Source organism: Bombus bifarius, unplaced genomic scaffold (assembly GCF_011952205.1).
Source record: "Bombus bifarius isolate JDL3187 unplaced genomic scaffold, Bbif_JDL3187 scf7180000009536, whole genome shotgun sequence".
NCBI classification, from domain to species: Eukaryota; Metazoa; Arthropoda; class Insecta; order Hymenoptera; family Apidae; genus Bombus; species Bombus bifarius.
In genome coordinates this window covers 32,344-50,095 of record NW_022885184.1, presented here as the reverse complement: position 1 = coordinate 50,095, position 17,752 = coordinate 32,344, and the positions used below count along the sequence as shown (strand labels likewise).

At 34.6% G+C, this 17,752-nt stretch overlaps 1 protein-coding gene across 1 annotated transcript in view; it reads left to right on the top strand.

The window, feature by feature from the left end:
* Window positions 1-17,452, top strand: part of LOC117215338 (lachesin-like) — a 94,546-nt gene extending 77,094 nt beyond the window's left edge. The window contains exons 4-9 of the mRNA XM_033461704.1: window positions 1,100-1,261; window positions 8,046-8,195; window positions 11,571-11,721; window positions 11,807-11,955; window positions 16,003-16,062; window positions 16,139-17,452. Of these exons, the coding sequence (XP_033317595.1) occupies window positions 1,100-1,261; window positions 8,046-8,195; window positions 11,571-11,721; window positions 11,807-11,955; window positions 16,003-16,062; window positions 16,139-16,266 (800 nt within the window). The 3' untranslated portion in view covers window positions 16,267-17,452. The remainder of the gene's footprint in view (window positions 1-1,099; window positions 1,262-8,045; window positions 8,196-11,570; window positions 11,722-11,806; window positions 11,956-16,002; window positions 16,063-16,138) is intronic.
* Window positions 17,453-17,752: the final 300 nt, after the last annotated feature.

The window sequence follows — 17,752 nt, the reverse complement described above, 5'->3', positions numbered from 1 at the left end:
AAAATTATATACTAAATTAAATAAATTATTATATATGTAGACACATATGAATGTACGTATATAATTACATTTATAATTTAGTTTAAGTATATTCATTTTCAACCCTAGTATTTTGAATTACTTTTTTATCTTTACATTATATATTCACAGAAATATATTCTCAATTGAGACAAGAAAAAATAAAGTCAGTAATATTATCTTCGAATGAATCATAAAATTATGTTCGTTTATTCATATTCGCATTAAGTTACCTTGTATATATAAATAAATTATACAAAATATCGTCAAACTGATTATAATGATTTATACCATTTAGGTACAAAATGCTGTCAATAACAAGTAAGCCTTCTAAAAAAAATTAAAGTGTGCAAATGGAGTCTTATATTTAACAAACTAATGTTTAGTAAAAGACTAATATCCAATAAGCATAGTCACTTTAATCTTATAACAAATGTTAAAAATTGTCTCTTTAGATCTTTCCATGGCAGCTGCAAAATACTATAATATTTCTATTAAATATCTTATTTAATAGAAATGTATATATTTTATTTTTTACTTTATTATTTAACATGATATTTGGGCGTCATTTCAGCTAACGAAATTTTAAAACACTTCGTATAACATACGTGTCTAACATGTTGATAAAAAATATACGAATATTTTAGCGAGCAGCTATATACGCGTACATACGAAATTTACGCATGTGAGGATAATATTTAAATATCAAACGAAGACGCACAAAATATCTTGATATTTTGGAAAGGAAATGTAATTTTTTGCTATACATCGCTTTTGTATATTTTTACTAAAAGTCTAGATAAATCTTGAAATGCTTCTTATGTATCCTCAGTCTCAACGGCGAAGGAAATATTTTGCGATATAAAAATATTTGCATATCGAATTCATCGTGCCCTATCATACGTAGATTAAAACCTGTTACCTGTTATTTCCAGATGAACTTTTACGAAGAATGCGTGAGATAGAACGAAGTGAACCAAAGAAAATTCCCTTTTTGCATGAGACGTATCATCGTCGACTGTGATTGTTCTAATAACAGAAAAAATGATGATTGTATATCTTCTTGACATTTGTTGGACAGTACCGCCGGATATCGTCTATGGAGGTGATACCAGCGCCGACTTGGCAGTTTCGGAAGGTGACAATGCAACTCTAAGCTGTCGTGCAACGGGAAGGCCGACTCCAAGAGTATCCTGGCGAAGGGAAGACGGAGAACCTATTCTCATAAGGGCTTCTTCTGCTGGTACATAATGACACTATAAAACTCGTGGGTATCTTCGCGGACAGACCTCTTTCACTTACCGCTTCGTGAAAAAGAAAAAAAGAAAAAAAAAAAAAAAGAAAGGAAAGGCAGAGGGACGACGAAGGTTTAATTTCGTTTGCTACCCATTACTTCCTTTGTTCGCATTTCTGTCGCTTGTCTGTTTTCATCTTTCTCCTTTGCCCGAACTCAGCTTTATTACAATGGTTATGATCGGTAATCGCTGCTTCGCTGCTTTATGTCGCTAAAATCAATAACGGAATGCGGAACGCGTAACATTCGAACTTGTCGTTTTTGCGGCTTTCAGTGGTCGTTTTATCACATTGCGTTATGCTTTCAATCATGTATTTCCAATACCCTTGTATTTTTAATATCGCAACTGTGGCTGGTGATGCATGTAATGTTTCCTCTTTTTTCCTCTCGTCATTTTTTGTTTTGCCTGTTTCATATTTTGTTACGTTTCATTTCATACGACGTAACACTCGTTCGCTATAAGAACGTTTTCAATATCGAAGAGTAGCGCATCTAAAGTTACATTTGTATTTTAAACGTATTTGACGACATGCGCCAAACGACACTACACGCTACACGCGTCTCCAATCCCTGCATATTATTTTGGATAAACGTATTTTCGTTTCTGCTCCTTTCGTACGTCACGCATATTTACAGGAACTTTTCGACGTTTACGTTTGTAAGATATTACCAAGACACTGTCGTTTCTTTTGCTTTATTATTATTTCCGCAGTATCGATTACGTATTACGAACAGGAGCTTCAAATCTGACAATAAAACAGATGAAACTTTGTCTTGTCTGGTTCGCAGCTCTTCCAACTTGTTTTTCTCCTTTCTAAGGTATCGCTTTTTCAATCGGATTTCTTTAATCGAATTTTGTCGACTGCATTTGAACTGTTGCGCTTTATTCTCATGAAACTTCTATCAGATTTGTGTACTTTAAATGTTCATCGATGGAAACTTATAAACGTCACTTGTCAATCATTCGAATAGTTAGAACGTTAAACGTTAAACGAGTAAGAAGAGAAATGACAAAAGTCAAACTATCGAATTGATATTCATAGCTGAAACAGGCTTTGAAACACGCGCGGTATAAAATGATACGAAGGTGGGTAATCTCGTTGAGAGATGAAGTTTTTAACATCGTGAAACTTCAGTGTTTCAAACCAAAGCTTTTATTCTACTATGAAATCTAGACTCGTTTCGAAATTGTACATGATTTTGAGGATTAACGTTCGTATATCTACTGTTCGTGCAATACCCTGCTGCTTACTGCACGATAGTACGCGTATAGCAGTTTCAAACATACATAACTGCTAGGCTGTTCGATGTCGTAAGTATACACCAAAGGATATTCGCTATTCAGCACCATGTGACTTTACATTAGTTTCATGTTAATAGGGTAATTAGACGAAACTAATATCCTGGTTACGTTGAAGACCTGCTCGCACGAAAAGGAGGACTTACTAGAATAATATGATTTTATATGCGTACCTAGTTACACCTAAGACCATGACTATATGTATATATACATATTAATGTACACACAAATAGCTTACTATCATAAGGAAATTCCAAGTGTCTCATAGTACTTAACTAAACGAATTATACGCTTGTGAATTAGTAATCGTTTAATACATAATCGATTAATTAATATACGTTACTTTACGTAAATCACGTATGTGTCATCGAAAGAAAGGATTGCATTTAGTATACACATGGTAGAATCAGTCCAAAGGAAAGACAATTTAAACGACAATTTTTAAGTTTGCATTAATACCACAAGTGATATATCTATACTTGTATGTTCCATTGATGTGGGAGGCAGAATATTCCACTAGCTCTGGTCGCTTCAAATATCTCGGTTATTTTAAATACCGATCAAGGAATTAGAAAACTTTTATATTTGCAGGAAATATTCTTTTTTCTAATGAAATATCCAATTGTCAATTGATTGATCAAAGGATAAAAATGAAACAAGTACGTTTATTCTAAATCTCATTGCTTCTGAGATATTCAACTTGATCCATCTTATTGGAACACGTATTCAACGATACAGCGGTATGAAAAAAGTTTCATCTAGAGAAACATTTTGCTTTAAACTTCAAAAAACAATATTGGAGAAATTTTAAATACTAGAAATATTGGTATCGCACCCACACAATACTCTAACGACACGGACCCGCTTGAATACTGTTGGAGAAATCCCCGTACAAAAGGCACGTAATCAGAATTTTTAAACGCAACCACCGTCATTCGATAATTTTCGTTCGAGTAAACTCGTGTATTGTGAAATTTTCATACGGGATTTCAGAATATAGAAATTTTAAATTCCCTTTAGCTCCCTGTAGTTAAAAATTTGTTTATTGCAATAGCAATTAGAAAATAATATTTTTAATCAATTATTAGTTATTTTAACAAACATATTTCTCGTAGATATAAAATAATAATATACTCTTGTTAATTTAACAGTTCTTTGTTTCGTATAACACGGATCGCATAACGCGGCATTTTTTGCAACCTAACTACCGTGTTGTACGAGGGATACCTGTACGAGGATATAATGCAATCCAAGAAACAACAGCTGCAACAAAGGAACAATATTTTTTCATCACCTAGCTATTTATCGACGAAATTGTTAAATTAATGAGGTTAAGAATTTGCGATCGTGTGTCTTACAGAAATAACGTGTGATTCATCCGATGATATAATACTAAATAATATATTAATAATATATTAATAATAATATAATATTTAATAATATAATAAAAGAAACACCATTTATATGGTGGATATTGGACCGGAAACAGTGACATAACGGCGAAACACGAAGTCAGTTAAAAATCTGAAGTCTGAAAGGTTTTCATTTTATTCTTCCCTTATGGCTTTAAATAATTCTGACTTGTTTGAATGTTTGATTCTGTCTATGCGGAGTTTCAGCTTCCGCCATAAATGCTCAATCGAATTCAGATGCGAAGATTGAACCGGCCAGTTATCAACTTTTTAAGCCGTTACAGTTTCTAACAGATAACCCGCGTTGAACCATTTAAATATTTTATTTCGGATCGTTATTATATTAAAACGCCCAGTTCTCTGACATTTTCCTCTCTGCGTAATAAATCTTTGCAATAGATTTGTGTCTGAAATAACTGACTCATAATCTCGAACCATTCATAACATTCTTCGTTTCTACAATTCACTTCGTGAGCAAGAAGAAGCCCGTCTGGTCGTAACATTCCTTTAAGCATGTTTTTTACTCTTGGAATTTGATATTTTATATCATTTCTTGTACCAAGTGCGCAATTGTCTTCGTTTTCATCACTTCTGAATAATTTAGCTTCTCAGCCGAGTAATTCTCTCAGACCTGGATCGTATAATGCAAATATTCTCGGTTTTGGGGACCTCTTCTGCTGATGAAGTCAGTCCAACTATAAAAATCAAAGGGACTGATAGAGAAGATAGAGACGATAGAGATAACGTTTCACGCAAAAATCTATTAGGATACGTAGAAAAGAAGCATAAGGAAATAATTGGACATTTCAACGTCATGACGATCCAAAGTATAATTCGCAAATAATTATCTTCTAAGAATGTAATTAATAAGCATCGATAGATTTTTGATCTTTTAACATTTACAAACTTCCCATCCTGTGCTCATAAAATTGTTAATATCAAATTTTCCTTCGGGAAATAAATAATTGCTTACAAATAAAGTAGAATTCAACGTGGAATATCTTATGCAAAATTGAGCATTCCATTCAAGGAGGCAAAATTAATCTTCGAATCGCTAAAATTAACGTAGACCTTCGCCTGCAAAAAGAATTATTACCATCATGTTTGTCCCTCTTACGATTATACAACTTTCTTAAGTATATGCTGTATTTATTTAATGATCGAAATAAGTTTTATTTGTGGTGGAGAAAATTGAGCGAACATGTTTGATGACGCCGATTTATTGCCGGATTTTACAGTAATTTTCAATGGAAAAATATTAATTTCAGAATAATTCTTCTATTTGAAAAGGTAACTATTTTAGAATATTATTCTACGTACGCTGGCACTTTAGGTTAATCTACACCTACCGTTAAATATAAATTAAACATTGAATATATCAACATATTTATTTGGTTACAAAGAGAAATATGATCGTAAGAAAACGAAGCTTACTGCTGTTTGTACAAATATAGACGAAATATATGTTCGTTCCATGAAAATAGATTAATCTTTGACAAATATATTGCAGAAAGATCAAATAAATTAACACAAGGTAATAGCTACAGCATTAGATAAACTACTAGAAATAAACTTTGCAAAATTGGCTGTAAAGAACGATTAATGAGTAGCATAAACTGTTTTATGTGTTATTCTTTTCGATGGCATCGTATAAGAAGCGAAAAATACGAAATCAAAAGCCGAGAAATTTTCGACCGTAGGCACACAGATTGAGCATAAGAACATGGTAAAGTGGGTATAAAGAGGCAGGTCGTTGAAACAAGTTTCACCTCTTGAACTCGAAGACAGAAACAGCGGATGCGCGTGTAAAGAAACAGAGGATGAGAATCCTCTTCATGGTATCTTGTATGACACACACATCCAGGGTAAGAGTTAGAGTCCGTGTACTTACATACGCTGTAGGGACACGTAAAACGAACCACGGAGCTTACGCTTGTACGGCCTAGAAGAGTATATATACCGTGCGTGTACGTATAACATCGTTTGTACACACATAGAGTAGAAGGCACGTGGTAGTTTCTGCCGCAGGGCCTCGAGTTGGCAAAACTTTGGCCGAGGTAGTTGCACTACCTCCTTCCACTTACCCTTAGGCTGAAACGTTCAAGACTCGCAGTATTTGTCCTTTTTACTTTGCATATTTTTCTTCATCCACAGGCAGTTAACGATTGTCGTTGTGAAGACCGCTATTAACGTTCGTCCCAACGCACGAATGAACGTACTTACGAGTTAATGGGGCAAACAGAAATTTACTACGAAACTGAATCATTCTTTAATGACATTTACCGCGAAAATGATATTAATACTTGCATGGTCCTTTATTAAAGAAAATTCATCCACAACAGATTTGCCGTTATTAATATGCATCGATAAATAATCAACCATGTATATTAAATTGCAAATAGAATTTAACTAATCATATGCAATGAAATAAAAAGAATACACAAGTAAGTATTTTGAACAAATAAGAATTATTAAAGTTGTTAAATGGGACGAAACGTGCAATTTACATAGCATATTTAGATTGTATCGATGCTTTTTTTCAAAATACACAAAAACATTGCTCGCGTGCAACCTGCGTCGCTTTCCTACCTGACGATGACGCTTTTCTTACGAGCTTTACAAACTCGTTAGCGTTCGCTCACTTAAGAAACTCGTTAGCAACCTAAGTAGTGAATTAAGCATATATCTTCTCGTCTCTTCTTTCGCTTGCGTTGTGCGTCAGGCTTCCGGCTATCTCGGGCTATCTCCCTCTCTTTCTCTTCCTTTCCTCCTCACTCTCACTCTCTCTTGTTTCCTTTCCCTTACGCGCGGCGTACTTCCGTTCACCCACTCCACTTTGACGGTAGTTTCTTCGTTCAATTGCATTAGTCTGTGGTTTCGACCTAGTTAAAAGTTTTACCTGGATTCGTTTAAATCCGAAAAGTTGCAACTTCTTGTCTTGAGAAATAATGTTCTTTCCATTTCGCGGCTTTCCGTCGGCAATCTTTCATTCTTGACTGTCCTTTCGGCTTGCAGCACCAGAGCTTCTCATCGCGTTTTCGTTGCGTTATCTTTCGGTATTTCTCACTCGTCTCATCTTTGCCACGTAACGTCATCAGAAATAAAATGGTCAGCTTTGACAATCATAGTCGTCGAAATTCGACGTTCTTTACGTTCTTAAGTTATCTTTACTGCAATTAACATTATTTCAAAGTTAATCATAGGTATTGCGAGTGTATACATATTTAATTTCTTTTATCGCGTAACTGTCTTGTAAACTTGAGCGAATCATCCGGACACGTGGCTGAAGTATAGGTAACAATTACTGGATGATATCGCGTATTTAAGTTTGCTTTCCGCCAAAAACACTCGACAGGCTTTCCAAAATTAGTCCGTACGTGTTAGCGGAATTATAAATAATTCAATTTCGTACGCATTCTATTTATCGCGGACGTTAAAATATTTTGAAAGCACGTAAAAGCAGCAGCTCGTTATCGTGCAGAACGAGTTTCTGCTTAAGGGGATGTCGATAGCGAAATTGAAAACGCGACACAAATATTTAACCGTGTTCCGTTGACTGTAATAACAATAACCGTAACCGTAATGTTCTTGTCGCGATGATTCGAGATAAAACGCGTCTCTAAAACTAAAGGGAAAATACGGGAGAGAACGAAGTACAGTGACTAGTGAATTCTTCGTCCTTTGCTAACGATCTTCGCATGCCCGCTGCTTCCCACAAATATGTATTATCGTGTCTCTGCCTTTCGCGGAATCGAGAGCGTAAAAACGAAGAAAAAAGAAGTCGACGACTGAGGTTCTTGAATGAAAAGCGATCCGCGAGGAAGATAGAAAAACGACGGATACGAGAGAATGCGAAGCGTTGCTTGAAGCGAGTAAGTGGATGTCGTGTGTGTGTGTGTGTGTGTGTGTGTGTGTGTGTGTGTGTGTGTGTGTGTGTGTGTGTGTGTGTATGTGTGTGTGCATGGGAGGGGGTCAATTTTCGAGAAAATATGCAGACAGAAAACGTTTTCTCGGTGCGCAGGTGGTAGCACTTTCGAGAAGCACGAGACCTACAACGGTTCGCTGCTGCAATTCCATCGCGTCGAGAGGCGACAAATGGGGGCGTATCTGTGCATCGCTAGCAACGACGTGCCGCCCGCCGTTAGCAAGCGAGTGACACTCGCCGTGAATTGTAAGTCTTGTTTTCCTTCTAATCCTTGATTGTAGCCGGCGGAAAAGCTTCCACCAACGACAAAAGGCGACTGTACCGCTACGAACGTAATGACGCCCTCCGCATCCACGGAATCACTCGAATAATTGCCATAACGACTTGCCGTGCCTTCCTTTTGAAGTTTTTGCCGCGCTTGATAGACCCCTGAACAGCTGTAAAATCGTGCATCGCTATGAAGCAAAGGCGAACGAAACGAGATGCGCTAATGATTCACGGTTTATCTACGGGCTTCTATCTTTGATACGATAGTCGATAACGTTCCAAGTGATTCTATGATGTCGTTGCTTACAAAAAAGTAAGTCAATTCTGTTCTCTGTTGCACGGAGTAGCAGCGAAAGAGATTCGAGATTGCTTATCAGTGAGCACAATCGGAGCGAGCTAAACCGAAGGATAAAGGAAGACGTAGCAGGTCGTCTGCGGATTTATCACCTTGCGCAATAACGTTCCACTCGCTTGTAGAGTTCGCAATTTAATTTCATTATGTCGTGAAATCGTACAACGGCTAAACATTTTAATACTCGTTTCGCATTGTTTTTAAAGCGGAAAGTAATTTTAACCCGATTCCTTGAAAAAGTTTTCTCGTAATACTTAAGCAGATTTGCATTCCCGTAAATCGTAAAGCGCAGATCATAACGTTGATGCAATATGAGTTTCGCTGATGCTCGTCTTTACAAAGATAATTGAAAGAGATAATTACAATGGAAAAATTTACGTTCTCGCAATCTTTTGTCATAGTATTGGTAGCTTTTCTGCCTTCGTTTCAATGTGGAATGTGTAATGTATTAGATTTTCGCAAAAGTTCCCTTCTTTTTATTAACGAACAACGAATGCACAATATTGTACATTGTGTCATCGATTTGTGTAAGATCTATTCTGATCTATTACCTTCTTTCACCTCTCTACAAGTCCCATAGCGCCATTTTTCTGAAACTTTTGGCGCTTGCTGGCAAAATGTTATTCCAAGTGCGTTTTCGCGTCATTTACCGAGCTGGATTTTTCACCGCGAACAAATTTTTGTAAACAAAGGAATAAATAACAGTCACAGTAACAGGCTGAGTCACGCTAAAAGATCTTAATGAAATATTCGCAATTTGTTTCTAACGACAAGAATAGATGAACAGACGAGGCGTCATTTTCTATCGTTTTTAGCCGTTAGAAACAAATTGTTAACGTTCGATCTGGATGCTCTACCTCGTCCTCCGTGCTCTCCGGATATTGCTCCGCGTGATTATCTTTTATTTCTGTCGTTAAAAAATTGTATTCGCAGTGAGAGGATCGATAGATGATATAAAAATTGAAAAAAAGAAATGATATAAAAGACAACATTTTGCTAGCAAACGCCAGAAATTCTGGAAAAATGGCATTATGAGGTTTCCGGAGAGACGTAGGAAAATAATAGACCAGAATGGATTGTACAAAATTCAATAACACGACGTAAAATAAAATATTACGCATCCATTATTTATTTATAAAGCCGAAGATATGTTTGGAACAACCTAATGTATTCGGAATTTCATAATTTTAACGTCGTATGTTATGTGTCCATTTGCATGCGTCATTGAATTCTTTATTGATTTTAAATTCGAAATCTGATGCAAATGTGGCTTCCCTCGAATACAAAATGATTTGAATCAATATCCCGCAATTAGGTTAAATTGACATCAGTATCAGTGCTGAGTGTCTAAATTATTTGATAAGAAAAGATACCAGCCGAGAATTAATTCTCCTCAATTTTCATAACGTAACGTAGATTGCATAATTTCACATGTTTCACCCAAGTTAATAACAAAGTACTGTATTTTAACTTTGCTACTTTTTTAATACTAGTGTCAAACGTAATAATACAGCAACAAATATTATTTCTGGAGTGGATATTATAGCGGGAAAGCTCGTATGAAATTATCATAAGCAAGATGTAATTACATACTCTTGTAAATCTATACATATAGATATATTTCTAAAGTCGTAAATTTCCCTTAATGATCCTTAATGTATCCATAATGATCCAAAACAACTAATAACAAGTTGTATCATATAATTTACTTGCTCGTAGCGAATACACGGCATTATTTTCTTTAAAATATCGTTATCTCTGCATGGGAAGAATACGCTAAAACACTTTCACTAGAAAATGATAAAGAAGTAGAAAAATAAATGTTAATATGTTTATCAATTCGGTATCTTCAAATATGATTCAACTTGTTATAGATACCACTCGTATCTGATTGTTTGCGCGTACTATTGTCCGAAATAAAATACACAGGTTCACGGAGATATTCGAACAATTTTAGATACCATTTATGAATATATTGTGCGTAGCGTATGAAACATTTTGAAACATTAGCACCATTATGAGACTCGACTATCGCGTAGTTATATTGATAAAGTTTGAAATGAATTTGAAAATATATACAGAAATTACGAAGTATTTAATGTAATTATGCATATGTTTTACAGAGATCGCAAAAGTATTTAAACAGTCTATTATCGTGCATTATACGCGTATTAATAAACTTCGATATTCAGTGGAACCATATTTAACACCATATGGTCAAGATCGCTATTTACGTTGTGTACTAATTTTGTATTAAATATGTGTTTGCAATGAATATCTTCTAACTTCTATATACATTTTCAAATTGGTTTCAAATTCGACCAATACAATTATGACTATCGTGTCTCGTTGCAGCACTAATGAAATTTCCAAATGTTTTGCATAATATGTACAATATCGAGATAAAAGTTCTGTACAGTAAACATTTGAATACTTTCATGAGCCAGCGTATTTCCAAGTACGCGATTGAATAATAAATTACCTCTCTGCGTGAATCTAAAACTAAAGTTAAAAGAATCTTTTTATATAACGTCATGCATACACGGCGCAATAATACTTACTGAAATGTCACAAATGTAGCATTTATACGTGTACATGATCGCTACATAAATAAATGTTGCGTAAATCTAAAAGCAAATTTAGAAGAATGTTTTTACATAATATTATGTATATATGGCAGGATAATACTCATTGAAACGTCGTAAATGGCGGTTCTTACACGTACATGATCACTGAATATAAATTTATTTTCAACGAATGACGTCTATAAACGCGAATACTCTACACGCAGCCATTCGAGAAACAAAAGTTAGCAAACAGTGGAACAGTAATTGTCGTATTAAATTGGATAACTCTAAGGAAAAATCGTGCGCACAGCTATCAGAAAGGAAAAGGACGAATTATAGTTACCTATGTCGCCCGTAAAAGGACGTTAATTAAAATCTTAGCGAGCCGTATAACGCGATGAATATCGGCTAATTAATTTGAAACCGCTTTCACAGTTGCACCTGTCGTCAAAGCTCCTAATCAGCTTCTGGGAGCACCTTTGAGCACGGATGTGCAGCTCGAGTGCTATGTCGAGGCATTTCCAAATACAATTAATTACTGGGTAAAGAACCGGCGAGGCTCAGACGACGAAATGCTGCTCGAAGGGTGAGATTATGTGTTCTTTTAATCTCGTGTGTTCTTGCTTCGTTTCCTAAAGGCTGGTAAAACTTATTGTCATCGAATTACACAGGCTCAAGTACAATGTACGAGAAGAACGATCCGGATACAAAGTTCTGATGTGGTTGTTGATCAAAGGATTTACCGAACAAGATGTGGGCAGTTACAAATGCGTATCGACGAATAGTCTTGGCAAGGCCGATGGAACCTTAAGGTTGTACGGTAAGTTTTTTTACTCTTTGGAAACAATATAAATCGAGTGGAAGTAATAAGAAACATTTTCTTCTGTATCTTATTGTTGACTTACATTACGTCGTTACGTCACGTAAATCACTCACTGTGTTTCCTGTTCTGTATAATATCTGCCTTTTTAACGAAGCAATTTCTCAAGTAATTGCTTATAAGTGGACATGCGTACAATTGTAATAATTTTTTAAAAACGAGTTTTTTTAAATAAGTTAAAAGAATTAGTTTACTAGATGATGTGTAAAAAAAATTCATCGGTATCGATGTCGGAATGTTTCGTTTAACTGCCAATACTACGGACAAGGTAGGGAGGATATTGAATGGAAATCTAAACACTTTTTGATTGCAAACCTCATCAAATAATAGAACGGAATTTCGGTCTACGGTTTTCACGTGCGCAATTTTGATTTTTAAAGCGTTGCATAAACGACAAATATCAATTTTACCAAAACATCAAATCGTTTTAATTGGGCTTGCAAGATGGAAACTGAAAGCGGTATTTTATTATATATACATACATATATAGTGTGTTTGGTTTATCTCGAACCGTACAAACATTTCGAAAAACACGAACGATACGTTTCAGACAAAAATTGTATAACACGATGGTGGACATACTATACTCTTGCGTATTTGATATTGCGGTATAACGTATAAAAAAATCATGTATACGTAAAAAAACATTACAAAGGAGTTTGAAAGAAACGTTAAAAAATGACGTTTATAAAAATATATTTTTCCGGTCTGATTCGTCTCTTCGTAAATTTAAATTACGTAAGAAATATTTTTCTTATCATCGTGGACAGAGAAAATATTCCGTTTCACGTATAGACCTTCACGAGTTAAAGGGAAGAATGGAAACTAATATTATTCACAGTATATCGATTATATATGTTAACTCAAGTTACGAATATCACATTTCTTCTATAATTTTCTTACTTTGATGTTCTTTCGCTTTAATACATCATTACCTGGACTGTATACTTTGTTTACTGTCTTGTACTTTATTTACAATTTTATATTTTTAGTTACAATTTCAATCATTACAAACATTGTAATTTCATTTTATGCTGAATCTGTAACGCTGAAAATAACACTGAAATAATAAGGAGTAAAGAGGTTCTACAACTCCCAAAGTGTATGACACAAAAAATATATTGAGGCAATAATCATTATCAATAATGGGAGATTTTTTCCTACCGGTAACCATTTTTCTGATTTCAATCATCCTCAACTTGTATTTACATTACTGAGAATCAACACTTAAACGTATGGCACCAAAGCCAGACCCACGATTCGTACCTTATTAAAATTATTCCTTAGTTAGTTACCAGAAAGGTAGTTCCATCACAAAACATGTAAAAAATTACAGGAAGCTAATATAGGAAGAAGTGTAGAAAATGGTGGTCTTATAAAAATGCTATGGGCTAGAACATTTGAACTTTTTTATTGCAAGTTAAGGTTATGCAACATAGATGATTATTTAGAAATATTAAAATAAGATTCGTGTACATTAAGATAAACTTCAGATATGTAATAGAAGACTTATTTTAACACATGTATGTTTTACAATATAAATATAATTAACAGGAATAAATTTCGATACGTTGAGTCTGCGAGGAATAGCCTTTGCGTGTTACAATTAATTAAATGAAAGAATCTCTTCATTTAAGTTTATTTATAAAAATTACAAGTATATTAATCTCAAACATTCTTCTAAAGTCTCCTGCGAAATATCAAACAATGAAGTCTAATTTTGATGCATTTTATTTATCAATGACACAAAATGAATTATAAAACTTATATCATTTTAATAAGCAAAAAACTTATGCAAATGTTAAAGCATAGAATAAAATAAAAGTTATTACAGTTCCATTCTTTATTTGATATTTGTACATATATAACTATTGCCTAAAATACAAGTTAAATTTCAGAAACATAAATTTATGTTAATTTTGTGAAGATAAGTTACCTGTCGAGACGTTCACTTAGATTCGGAGTTGAAAAAGCTCGTTTAACTTGCGTCGCAGGAAGAGCGTAACTGTAACATGGAAGCTAATTTTGCTAGATATGAAATGACATGTTTCTTGTATTTCGTCATTGTCTCTATATCAATGTTCATACGCCTTTCTTTCTCATTTTCGATTTTCTTATACACCTTACCAAGCGTTACAGAGCTGAAATCTTGCGACTCCTCGTCGGAAGACGAGTTCGCTTCCATCTCTCTTACAGACTCATGCGATAAAAAGGAAGAACTGTCACCTGTACGCGACACTTTGTCAGTTTTTCCGTTGCGACTGAACGTAGAAGTGGCTTAACTTTCTAGCTCATTAATTCTTATATCGACTGAAATATTTGTCAGATTAATGCGCAAGTTATATTATTTTACAAAATTACATTATTACGTTATCTTTTACCTGTTTTTATGTGCCTTTTCCCGTTTAGTTTTTGTTCTGAGACCAGCCATCTAATAATTAGTATTATAAGTATTTTTCTATTGTTTAAATAATGAAATACCAACGAAGCTGTATCTCAAGTTATCAATTTGAATTGTACGAGGTGTTGTAAAAAAAGAAAAATCCAGACTGAGTTCATAAAAGTTTGATTAAGTGAGCCAATCTAAATTTTGCTTTCAGAAATCATTGGGGCTATGGTAAAGTCAATCTGATCGCTATATTGTTGCAGGAAGGGATTATTTTCAAGGGAGTGGAAGCAAAATTTAGATTGGTTGATTTAATAAAACTTTTATAAACTCAGCTCCAGTCCTTTTTCATAGCATGTGCTTTAAAAGCTAACCATTATTTATAAAAGTCGCCTAAAAATAACTGATTTTTCTGTGAGTTTAGCGTGGTTCCATTTAATGGGTTCAGTCCATGAACTATATGTATGCATCTGGGATCGTAGTCCATTCCTCTTTCGTTAACGCCAAAGGCCTCTTTAAATTTCCATTACAAATCTCCGCGTTCTAAATCTACAAGTATCTTCTAAATCTCTGCATTCTAAAAGCCGCTGCAACATTTCGAACGTGAAATTGCAGTGAGTTGGGACACCGGCCTGTGGTTTCTTTAGATTCAAATGTAATATTTGAAGAAGCAATACGTTATCAGTAGAGTAGAATGCTAAATATAATTACTATAAATATAATTATCTCAGGGTCCCTAATGTTTTTTTTTCACACTTACGTACACAATTTACGATCTCAATTTTATTTTGCTGAAAAAAAACTTGCACTGCAAGTTTTAACGTGTGTCTGTAATGTATAAGGTATATAGCGTATATTTGTAATGAAATCAACAGGGGCATCTCTGACTTCTCGTACCGAAGGTTTGATCGAAAATGTTTCTTTTCTTTCGCAAACATTTCCGCTGTCATTTTCTTCTTCAAAGTCGCTTTCTTCTTTACACATTTCCGCTGCCATTTTCTTCCTCAAAGCCACTCCCTTTCTTAGACATTTCCAAGTGCATCGAAATTTTCTTAAAATAGTGTATCTTCTTAAAATAGTAATCGATCGACATGAAATTTTGATCAACGTTGTACGTGTACACTCGTTTTCTTCGATGTCGGAGTGTAGGAATGGACGTACAAATATACTCCTTTTTTAAGAACTGGAAAATACTAATCTACTAAACTTATGACCTAGTAATAAATAAATAATGAGATATTACTAAAATGAAATAGAATAACGCGATAAACAGAAGAAATGTAAATAATCGCTGCTGTATTAGCAATCGTAATGGATTCGACATTTTTCCAAGCAATTCTAATCTTCGTTTCACAGATACATTCGATTGCTATTAGCATAACAATATCGACGTATTCGACACGCTTGTTTAGAAAATACATAGTTCGTCTTTCATGATAGTCCATCTCTACTTAAATTACCCTATACACATCACTTTGAATCTACATATATATACATAGAATACATATATCGTACACGTATATTCTTATACTTCGATAACAATAATATAATTGTAGCAGAAATAATAGTAGTGCACTCACATATATATCATCTGTTTTTAGAAATAAAAATCGGTTTCGATAGATCGTCGCGCGGCAAGGATCATGTATCTATAATCGGTGGTAAGCTAATCCTTTTCCTCTCACAATGATCTTAGAAAACGAGGAGAATGGAATAACGTTGATTATGTTTATTTAGGTCTAGCGGAAGCAGCGCAAAGTTCAGGCGCTAATAGCGGCGGCAGACGATTGTTTGGATGTTGGAAGAAGTTATCACACTTCTTGTCGATATGTCTGTTTGTACCAGTGCTACTGTGGCCGCGGTGAAGAAGGCATCTGCTGTTGGTCACCGCGAAGCTGAGTGCCGGATAACTTTGTGCCAAAGGACAAGAAAAGAGGAAGAATGTTTGTGCGTGTGTGCGCGCGTATGTTTGAACCTATACAAAATCAAAGAGAGTATTTGATTCGAGAAAAAAGAAAAAAAGAAAGAAAAAAAGCAGAAAATTCGAATTATTTGAATGTCCGTGTGAATGATAAGAAACAGCGAACCAAAGAAAAAAGAAATAAAACGGAGGCTCGCGTTCTCCACATCTTCCTATTTCCCTTTCCTACTTTCAAATGTCGAAAACATTTTTAGATCAATGGATGTTGTCAATGTATGCGCCCATTTAGATTTGCAATTAATTTTGCTGAACGTCGGTTATGAATCGGCGAATCAATGGAACGACGCACCGCCAAAAATACAAGACTTGGAAACGCTGAAGCAGCTTGGCCCTTCCTAATAATGCTTAACGAAACGTTGATAATAATACTTCACAATCATCTTATCATTGGTATCAGCGTTGCGGATATTTAGACGTCAGGAAATTCGATGTTTCGAAATAAAAGTATGCGATCGAACGTTGTATATATATTGTCTACAACTACACACACCCGTGTTCCATTTCCTGCCCTTCTTTATTCGAAATAATTTCAGTATAACTTCAAATACTTCTACCCTACATAGCGCGATGAAAGTATAACGCAGCTTGTGTATTGTATCTTTTACCGCTTCCAAATCGTGAAAAAATAATTTCTGTAGCTGTTCTAAAACTTTCAGTTCCAAATCTATTTAACGATCTCTAACGAGAAATAGTTGTATGCAGGTACTAACTGACTTTTCAAGTAATTTCAACGTTTCAATAATCATCTTAAATACCTTTGAAATGCGACAAAGCGTGTATATTTTTTATATTCGATCTCAATTTTCGCAGATATGTACAATGTACACACTTACGTAAGTAGTACTTATCGACGCAGCAGCACTTGCTACGGCTTTTAATAGGTCAGACTGGTCTACGTTATCAACCGAAACTCAATACTCGCTATAATATCACCGGCGAAGTACAGATACCATAGATCAGATACCAGGTACAGGTACAGCTATCAAGAGGAGATTCTGTACCTCGCCGCTGATAATATGTACATGTCGAATGTACCTTATATTAAAGAAAATAAATCCAATAAAAACTTACACTTCTTGTTACTTATGACGTACGTTAAAACTTGAACGAATTGGTTAGCAGTTAGTATTTTGAGCATAACCCACCGATTACCTTGTAAACTTTTCAAGTAACTCATAAGCGTCTCTCATTACATCAAGGTGACAATAGAATATCGTAACTTTGTCCGTTTTTAAGATTTAAATAAAATTTATTAATACAGATAAATGTATTAAATAGAAAAGACTAATAAATGATTATTAGTAAATAATTAAACGTAATATCTCATTATCTCACTCAAATCTACAGAATACTTGTTAACATAAACTGAG